At 36.0% G+C, this 11043-nt stretch overlaps 1 protein-coding gene across 1 annotated transcript; it reads left to right on the plus strand.

Annotated features, from left to right (window-relative positions):
* Window positions 1-3565: 3565 nt before the first annotated feature.
* Window positions 3566-4452, plus strand: LOC119999399 (transcription factor bHLH167-like). The gene is made up of 3 exons (XM_038846936.1): window positions 3566-3687; window positions 3765-4115; window positions 4207-4452. Exons 1-3 carry the CDS (start codon window positions 3628-3630, stop codon window positions 4273-4275), a joined length of 480 nt encoding a protein of 159 aa, XP_038702864.1. The 5' UTR covers window positions 3566-3627; the 3' UTR covers window positions 4276-4452.
* Window positions 4453-11043: the final 6591 nt, after the last annotated feature.

Here is an 11043-nt window from a genome sequence, read left to right on the forward strand (position 1 = left end):
TGTCAGAGGTTGAGGTCTGATTTCTCCTGGCCACTAACAAAATCCAAAAGGGAAATTGTCATCATGATCTTTCAATATTGTACCTGTTGGTTAATTTGGAAGGAGCGGAATTCAAGAATTTTCCATGATAAAAAGAAATCCTATTTGGGGTTTTCCTGAATAGATGGCTTTCTATGCAATTAAGCTATGGCTAAGTGGAATTTGCTCTAATTTTTTTTGATTGTATTGAATTCATGTAATCCAAGTCTTTTCGGTCTGTTTGTGGCTACATCTCGATGCTGTTAATAAAATTTTTCAGTTAAAAAAAAAATTGTTGGCAAAATTGATATTATAATGAAACTAATATTAAAGGTACAGCTTGAGACTACTGAGATTTTGACTTGGGTTGCCAATATGCCAAGAAGGGGCAAGATTAAAGTGGGCATTTAGTTTGTTGTGGCACAAAGTTTGACTCCTTACTTACTCCTACACATCATTGGGTTCATTTCAACTGCTTGTACACAAGATTTCATTTATAGTGTGTTTGGATTGAGGGATTTGGGAGAAGGGAAGATAAGGGAAAGGGAATGAAGAATGAAAGGGAGAGTAAATTTCCCTTCTCATGTTTGGCTTGGGATGGTGGCTTCTTCTAACCGGTTGGTGTCTCCCAATTTGGTCTTTTTGTCTAAAGCTTAGGGTATGCCCCTCGTACTTTGTAAAATTTTAATATTAATACATTACTGACTTATTAAAAAAAAAAGTAGTGTCTCAAGCTCATTAGTTATGCTTGGAATTACAAGGGGCAGCGGACCCTAGCACTAAGTTTTACCCCGCTTATGTCCAATGCTGGATCCGCCTTTGCTCATGAATTGGGATCATTGGGGCCACTTATCATCGGGGACACAACAGTGTCTTGAAATTTATTTTTTTTAGAGTTTTTTTTATGTCATGATTCACATTCACGAATATATATCGCAAATACAAAAATTCATTAATACTTATCGTTACTCGTGCCACTGGAGGCCTCTTTTTTGGGCTAAGGGAGCTTCACATAAGCTCATAGTAGGGTTAATAGAAATTTTGCTGCCCATAATTGTGTCCGCCTTTGGTTGACACTGTACCATATGTTGAGAGAAAATTAAAAAAAAAAAACAAACAGAGAGTGTTTGGATTGAGGGATTTGGAGGGAATTGGATGGAAGATTTTATTAAATTTTTGTCAAAGTTCTTATTCGTTAAAATAGAGTTATTTGGTGGGAAGGGATGACTAATTAAATTATTTATAAGTAAAAAACCTATTTTATCCTTATACATAACAATTAACATAAAACTAAAGATAAATTAGTGAATTAATCTAAAATCTAAATTTTTTTTAATTTATCTAAAAGAGAAGGAAAAATATTATTATCTCTTCCCTTTCCTTCTCTCCCCTATCTTCTCTTCCATTCCCTTCCCCCAAATCCCTCAATCCAAACACACCCTAAGACTCGCATAATAACTAACAAGTCATTCATTTGATAAACTATCAAATAGCAAACTCTAGCTCAAGCCTAACGTTCGATTCCTTGAGAGTTGAGCCTAGCTAGAACTTAGGTGAGAAATACAAGAGACGTACAAAGCAGACGGGTACAAGGTGGACAAAAGCTGGGTCAAATGGCTTATTAGAGTGGGCAAAAAATTGGGCTGAAGGCCTAATTTTTTTTTGGACAAAAACAAAAAATTCTATGGTGGGCAATTGGCTCCCGTTAATTCTGCCCTTGCGTACACGTAATCAAATCAAACGTGAAGTCCGTATACGATGTGAAGGTCCACTTGACTCTGTTATCATATGCATGTCTATTTTGTGCATGATTTGCGTTTAGCAATATATACCTATCTTGAATTGTGATTGGATTGACAGTTGTGAACAGCCTCAATTGTAGTCCCCTTATAGTTTTTAAAAATATATATAGTACTACCACATATCAATAGCGCTACGTAACCCAGCTTTTAATAGCACAATGGAACCCAAATATCTTAAATGAAATCGTAAAACATTTTTACTCTTAAAATACATGATAATATCATTTCAATAAGTTGTATTGTTGTAAAATAATCTTAAAAAAAATTTTGAGGGTAAACCCCCACTAAATTTTTTCAAACAAATCAGAATATAACAGTCCACTCCAAAATCAATTCATGATTCGGCCCTTGGTTGTGAATTCAAAATCTACAGCAACTGAGTCTGAGTCGGGCTTGAGTACTAGTAGATTGAGTACACATTGTTCTTCCTTGGGTGCAATTCCTTTTGGTGTTGGTTCTATTTCACTGACTCCTGGTATGTGAACGGGACAAGCAGCCACGCAGAATTGCAATATATTTGACTTACAATATCTTTTAACGTGACAAGATATGATTCCATTGTTTACATTGCGGCCTATAACAATATTAATTATTTCAACACTCAAGACTTGATCAATATATTTTTGACGTGACGATACACGACTTTAGGACTTGCATAGGACGGCCAGTTTGGTGGGGTGGGCCCAATTGTGGGCCCGCTTTCCCAACCTGCCCCATCAAACACAAAATTAAGATTAACACTCCAAAAGAACAAACTTCGAGAAACGTTTTTTTAAAATATTTTTTTTTGTGTGGGTCCCACTAAAAATTATAAAGTATTGTTATTTTAAGCATGAGATCCACCTAAAAATTAAGGTTGCAGAGTAAAGTGTAATAATGACATCATGAATGACAAATCAATTTCTCTTATATTCTTTAAGAAGAAATAACTTTTAAAAAAAATATATATGTTAGTTTTTAGGAACATGATAAAAGATGTCAGTGACATCCATCACAAAAATATCCTAATAGTGTGTGACACTCATTCATTAGGTGTGGTGAGTTGATGTAGGACTAGTTTACTATATTTATAATAAAATCGCTTAGTAGGCTTGAAAATCAACATATTGTCAAAGTTGTACGAAATTTGACCGGGTGACTCGGATTGACGTGGTGATCATAACTAGGTGCTAAATGAACCGCTTTATGTTTCAGGGATATTGTAGTAATTTTATGTTTTGTATTTTTCATCCTTTTAGGGTTGTAGCCGCCCTAGTGATCGTTAACTTTGATTTTGAGAAATATATTGAAACCCTAAATAGTTTTCTTTGAAATCTGGTGGATTCTAGTGTTCTCTTGTCGATTAAATGTTCATTTGATCTTTGTTGTTTCCGCCTGCGTCATGAGTGTCACATATTGCTGGGGTACTTTTGGGATGGATATTGATGGGATTTATTGGAACGTTGTTTTAGCAATGTAGTTTTTTATGCTAATTAAATCAAAATATCCTGAGAAGAGTCTTAATTAATGCAGACTTGAATATTGTTAATATAAATCCAAGAAGTTAGAATTGTGTGATTGTCCATGTTGTAGGAGTCTATTTATGATATAAATACTGCATATGGTCGGTGTCTGCCGCAATTCAAAACCAAGACCAAAATGGTTTCCGGGTCATCGAAATTTTCGTTTGTGTAATATATATATATATATATATACACAGTCCATACGTATAGAGAAACAAATAAAATTATTAATAATCATGCCACGAAACAATAGTAGTAGTAGTGCATCAAGACATGATCGAAGTTTGATTGAGAAAAACCGAAGAATGCACATGAGGGTTCTTTACTCCAATCTCTCCTCACTCATTGCTCTCAACTCTTCTCAGGTCCTCCCTCTCTACTCAAGCACACAAATAAACATTGACACAAAGAGGAAGACTAATTGTTATATTTGTTGTTGTAGGTGTCGGTGCCGGAGTTGGTGGACAGGGCCACGGATTACATAAAGGGCTTGGATTCGAGAGTTAAACAACTACACCAAAGAAAAGAAGCAATTTTGACAGGTGAAGAGGTTTCCATAACAAGTGATCAATATCAATTATTGGCTGCAAACGTTACATCATCGTCAGGATCAGTACCCATCGTTGAAGTTGGAGCATTTGAGTCTACTTTGGAAGTGAACTTGATTTGTGGTTCAGATGACATGTTTAAGTTGACTGAAGTTATTAGGGTTCTTGAGGAAGAAGGAGCAGTCATCATCACTTCTACATGCCACAAAGAGGGTGACAGGGTTTTCTATACCATCCATTCACAGGTATTGTGCATCTTCAATTGGTTTTCTTCGATCACTTATAATCATATATGCAATGCAAACATATATATATACATTGTCTTTTAAAATGCAGGCTATAATCCCTAGAATTGGTATAGACGCTTCAAGAGTACATGAGAGGTTGAAGATGTTGTTTTCTTGAATTCAACACAGGCGGAGGCATGAAGTAATGTTGCGATGGGTTAATTCTAAAATAATATCACATTGATCTACTCAAAAGACTTTTGTGGGGTCCGAGAGCAACATCCCCATAAATGTTTTTTAGAGCTATTTACAATAGCACAACTACCTTAAATGATATTATCGATGAACAACTCTCAAGTAAGCATAAATAATTTTAGCAATAAAATTAAATGTTATGGAATATCATTTACATGTATGAGATTAATATAAAATTATCTATGAAATATAAATGCAATGTCCTATTGTCCATATGTCCTAGAGAACAACTTTTTCTCTGGATCATCAAATTTGCATCCCCACTTAGTTTCTTCGTTGGAAACTCTATTGGTTAGATTGGGTAACCAAAATGACAATTATTAGATTTGATTACCCCGTTGGAAATGCTCCATTAATAAGAACAAGTTTGTAAACGTCAATATCACTTTATGTTTAAAAAACAGAGTAGTGATATAGTTTTATGATTTTATCCATCAAACTAGAACTAGTTGTCCCGTGTTGGTGTCAATTTTATTACAAAACGTAGCAACATAGAGTTTTCGATGATGGTGCCAAGCCATCGATGGGTTCACGAGCTTTGTCATTGTCCCTAATAAAATGTTAAGTGTACTTGTAAATCATTCATTTTATGTTTAAAAGACCGGAATCACATCAAGATTCCACAATCTTCACTCACCAACCTACAATCAAACACTCAATTACCACCTAAACCCTGTCGAAATCTATATCCAGACTAAACAACACTCAATGGTTAAACAATATACTGATGCCAACTCCGAGCAAGCCGCAAAGAAGCTGAGTGGTAGTTTGGTCAATAAGAGGGTTGAACCGGGCAAATTTTTCAGAGAATCGATGCTCAAGGAGGGTACAGTGATGCCTATGCCGGACATTAGAGATAAAATGCCGGAAAAATCATTTTTGCCCCGGACAATTGTCTCAAAATTACCATTCTCAACTTCCAAGGTTGGCGAAATCAAGCAAATCGAGTGACAACTCAACCATGGAAACCATAATCAAAGATGCTTTGAGCGAGTGTGAGAGAGTTCCAAGCGTCGGCGAAACCGAGCGCTGCGTAGCCTCTATCGAGGACATGATCGACTTCGCGAGCTCGGTTTTGGGCCGAAACATGGCTGTTAAGGGGTCAAAGCAGAATATCCAGATTGGGTTGGTTAAAGGAATCAACGGCGGAAGAGTAACCAAGTCTGTATCCTGTCACCAGAGTCTGTACGCGTACTTGCTATATTGGCAAAAATACACATTTCATCTTTGAACTATATTCCAGGTTTCAATTTCGTTCCTAATTTTTTTTTGGTACGAAAATCGTCCTCGAACTATCCAAAAGTACCGATTTTATACTAGAAGTCTGATTGACGCTGAAAAAAGCCAACGTGGTGCCTAGTTGGCATACTGAAAAAATCTCAATTGGCAAATTTTGTTAAATCACAACGTTTTGTCCTTAAACTATCAAAATGTAATACTTTTGGTCCTTCAACTAAAAAAGACCTAACAAATTGTCCACATCCATACACAAACCATACTAACAACTTCGTCAGAATATCTAAAATCATAATAAGAAGACAACAATATCAAGGTTCAGTACATATCAATTACAAAACATAGAAACATTACAAAAATAGTAGCTCCTTTAACTGGAGTCCAGAGTACCTCTTACTGATGTTGCTGTAAAGATGGCATACACAGAATTGATGCTCATGTTGTGATTCTAATGATTGCAATACATTGACCAAACCCTAGTGTGTCAAAACAAAACACAGTTAGTAATTCACATTATAGCAGAAATTAAAACAGTTAGCAATCTCAATTATTACAAAACAACTTACCTTCTGCCTATCACTTATGAATGTCAGCTTCCCTTTAGCTCTAATGTCCTGCAACAGCCTATTAACGAACCAATCCCATGTATCTGTGTTCTCATGTCTCACAACTACTATTGCAATTGGCAGTATACCATCATTAGGGTTCTTCCCAACAGCTGCCAGAATTTGACCACCATAAATTCCCTTCAGGAAGCAACCATCCAAACCAACAATTAGCCTACAAGCTGCTAAAAAAGCTTTTTTACACCCATCAAGGCACATGTACAATCTGTCAAACTTAGGTTGCATATTCCTTTCAGATGTAGGATTTTCCACAAAAGCAAATTATGGTGGTCTATCAACATTGTCGCAACCGGGTCACGACACGGACCGGCGATGAAAGGATGAAAAATGATTTAGAGTCGCCACCAATTGATTTAAGTGCAATTGGACACTAAAAAATGGTCTATGAACCAGAGAATAGGTAAGAGGGTCTATTGAGTGTGGGGAAGGTGTTAGGCACACCACAACTCCCTAAAAGGTTACCTAGATTGATCTATGTGCTTTTTCTTGAAAAGTTGATTGTCCAATATAAATGATATTTTGCTTTGAAAAGATAACATAATTAAAACATAGGCATGAGCTGAATGTCATCAAGTCCTCCTCCTAATTAACTTTAATTTAGTTACCATTATTTTTTCGAGTACAAATGATACCTTAATTTGAAGAGATAACATAATTAAAGCCTAGGCAAGAGCTGAATGTCATCAAGTCCTCCTCCTAATGAACTTTAATTTAGGTATCTAGTAAATTAATTTATCATTGTGTTTAGAAATACAAATGACACTTGAATTTGAAAAGATAACATAATTAAAGCCTAGGCAAGAGCTGAATGTCATCAAGTCCTCCTCCTAATGAACTTTAATTTAGGTATCTAGTAAATTAATTTATCATTATGTTTAGAAATACAAACGACACTTTAATTTGAAAAGATAACATAATTAAAGCCTAGGCAGGAGCTGAATGTCATCAAGTCCTCCTCCTAATGAACTTTAATTTAGGTATCTAGTAAATTAATTTATCATTATATTTAGAAATACAAATGACACTTTAATTTGAAAAGATAACATAATTAAAGCCTAGGCAGGAGCTGAATGTCATCAAGTCCTCTTCCTAATGAACTTTAATTTAGGTATCTAATAGATTAAATTACCATTTACATTTTGTTTAAATAAGGATAGCACAATTAAAGTTTAGGCAGGAGCTGAATGTCATCAAGTCCTCCTCCTAGTTGACTTTAATGTAGTATCCATTAATTTGTTTTTATGAAGAGTTGGTAAAAACGTGATTATTGAATTGATGGATTGGTAAAACTAAACCCCTAAACATACATACTAATTACGTTAAACATAAATAAAACTAAACTACACTAATCTACTTTTCATTATTTCCACTACCCTATTACATGGCTTATATTTACAAGGATAGACATATTCAAATAAAAACAAGATAAAACTATATACAGAATAACAAATAATAAAGAATACAAATACAAATATGGCCACGGAGCCCGGTCCATTACTCAAACCCAATCCGATCTCCAAATATGTGCTTCGGCCCAAATGAAGTCAAGTCCGGCCCAAGTAGAATCGAGCCCGGTCCATATTCAAAAATCAACAAGAGAAAGGTTAAAATACCACTTAAATCAAATCAAAAACCACCTTAAAACACCATTTTTTTTAAAAAAAACACCGTATCAATACATGTACAATTGGAAATATAAGAAAAATCCAATTTAAACCAAATGAATACAAGATTTGTACCCACACAAAGGCCCAAACGATGGATCGGCAACAACTCTTGAGCATTTCTTCCACGAGGGAATCAACTCAATAATCAATGTAGTTTCAATCAAATCAAATTTCAAGACTAAATACCACACCAGGCATCAAGAACCAAACATCAAAACAATACATCATAGCCGAACATCGGAACTAGGCATTAACATATTGACCAGGTATGTACAGTGTATTGATACCACAGATTAACCAGATATTAGTAACTAAACATCAGCACCATGAGCGAACAAGATTCACACCAGAAAAATCAAAGCCAAGTATCGACATCGTAATTTAACATAGTGAATGATTAGGAGTATCAAAGCCAGATCTAGATTCAAATATGACAGCATAAGCAATCGGGTATCCAAACCAGGAAAAGTCGCCAGATATCAAAATTGGACATTACAGAGTAAGCAGACCCATATAGATTATGAACCGAACAAACATCAAATGAAATTCTGTCATTCATCATCAGCTAAGGTTTTCTCAACCATTTTCATGTCACAATCAATAACTCCATAAAACAAGCTGAATCTCACACATCAACCAAAACAATTCTCAAAACAGAACAAACAAAAGCTATTTAGGTTGACTGCAGTATATTACATTCTTTGAATCTGGTGCAGCTATCTCGGTTCCTATCTCTCAGCTTTCTCTGTTTTGCTTTCGAAATCCTTTCCTCTCATTGTCTTGTCCTTCCGCCGATGATTTCTTCTCTCAAACTGAGCTCTCTCCTCCTCTTTCTTTCTCAACGAAGATCCCCCTTCTCCTTTTTTCTGCCCGCTGCTCACTTCTCCCTTTTCTTCTTCTTTTCTCTCTTTTTCCCTTTTTCCCCTCTTCTCTCTTGTGCCGCCAATCCCTCCTATTGTTGGCCCCCCGTTTTTTTTGTTATGCGGCTCCCTAGTCCTCTTTTAACTTATCTTTATTTCAAAAAATCCCAAAATGCCCCCAAAAACCCTATTTTTCTCTCCTTCTCTAAAACCCTCAAGACTTACATTTTTGTCTTTTCCTTATTTTTGTGAAACCCTAATAAAGGAACCACCTTCCCTCTTAAGGATTTTCTTTATTATTTATTTAATTTTCCTATTTTTTAGATATTTTCTAGGGTTTAGTTATATTGGGTTTGGGTTGGAATTTTTATGGGCTTATGGTCCAAGAAATAGGCTTTAGGATTTTTTGCATGCTTGTGAGCTTACGGGCTCCAGAACGGGCTTTTGAATTATTATTATTATTATTGTATTTTTAAATTTTTCTATTTTTTCTATTTTTTTGGGCCGGACGAAAACTAGGTACTACTGCTGCCCCCCTTTGTATGTCTTTTATGAAATAAAAGACAAACAAAGGTGTAGTCAACCGAGTTTCGTACGGGAACTGAAATGCGCGGGATCACTGTAGCCATTCCTGGCTTGGCCAACTGTTTGTGCAAGAAAATAAAGGGCACGGGATCACAAGGCCATTCCCGGCTGGGCCAAATGTTTGTGCAGAAAAATAAAGGGCACAGGATCACAAGGCCATTCCCGGCTTAGCAAAATGTTGGTGCAGAAAAATAAAGAGCACGGGATCACAAGACCATTCCCGGCTTGGCCAAATGTTTGTGCAGAAAAATAAAGGGCACGGGATCACAAGGCCATTCCCGGCTTGGCCAAATGTTTGTGCAGAAAAATAAAGGGCATGGGATCACAAGGCCATTGCCGACTTGGCCAAATGTTGGTGCAGAAAAATAAAGGGCACGGGATCACAAGGCTATTCCCAGCTTGGCTAGAAATGTTTGTTTGAATTTATGCAAGAAAATATCCATGAGTGTATGAATGCATGAAGAAAATTGTATTTTCTTTTATTTTTCTCATTTTGAAAATTTGATTTTGGTTAATAGTCGTAAGCATTATCACCCCCTATCATCTTACAATCATCCATCATGAGAAGACGGCATCTTTTGATTCCACCCTATCTTCAATCTGCCATGTTACGTTTATTCTTGTATCTTTCATTCTCTTTTTGTCTGGTCTTTCCATCGATTTACTGCTTCCATCTTATTTTCATCAAATCCGACATACCTTTAACGCCAAACAAAAGCTTTTCGGCTCCAGAATCTCTTGGGCCCCACTATGTCTTTTAACGTCATTTAATTTCTTTTAGCTCTCTTAGAATTAAGAACACCACAATCTCTTCGGCTCCACCATGCTTTTTAGCGTCATTTAATTTCTTTTAGCTCCTCTAGAGTCAAGAATACCAAAATCTCTTCGGCTCCACCATGCCTTTTAGCGTCATGTAATTTCTTTTAGCTCCTTTACAGTCAAGAACACCAAATCTCTCAAGTTCCTGCTAAGAACAATGTCCTAATACACTTGTCATGATTCTTTTATTACTTCACTTAACTTCCAAATAAATTCAATAGTATGGCAATGCTTGTACTACATGAGATTTCTGAAGGCAAGATATACAAGCAATAAAAATCGTGAAGAACACAAACAGTGAATGAGGAATTCATAAATGAATTGAATGACTTCAGAGAGTTTTATTTAGAATAGATAGATAACAGGAGAGACTGATCAAGTATATATATGATTCAAGAGGGTTAGAAATAAAGGAAATAGCAGAAATTTTTACAGGATATAAAATGAAATAACTTTGATTCCGCACAAAACTGCTCCAGTTTTGTGTGCCCCCATTTTGCAATTATTGAATCTGACTACTTCCATATCAATCGTCTCCTTCGCAGCCTCATCATGCATACCCCTGAACATAACCAATTCACCTTTGTACAGCCTCGATATCTGTCATTCATTGTATTTCCTTATATTCATCTAAAATCCTCGAAAGGCCTCTGCCTCATTCCCCTTAGTTGTTTTCACCACACCTTTCTGATCTCAATATTATTTGAAGCTCCCATGAAGGGTTTTCACTATAGTAGAGACTTTTCTTTTTTCCCTAATTTTTGCCTGAAGCGCCCACGAGGGGTTTTCACTCCAGCGGGATTTTTATGGCTCTAATTTTTGCCTAGACTGCCCTTTCGGGTTTTCAATCTAGCGAGTTTTTTTTTTGCTCTAATTTTTGCCTAGATTGCCCTTTCGG

This window comes from Tripterygium wilfordii, chromosome 6, assembly GCF_013401445.1.
Source record: "Tripterygium wilfordii isolate XIE 37 chromosome 6, ASM1340144v1, whole genome shotgun sequence".
Lineage (NCBI taxonomy): Eukaryota > Viridiplantae > Streptophyta > Magnoliopsida > Celastrales > Celastraceae > Tripterygium > Tripterygium wilfordii.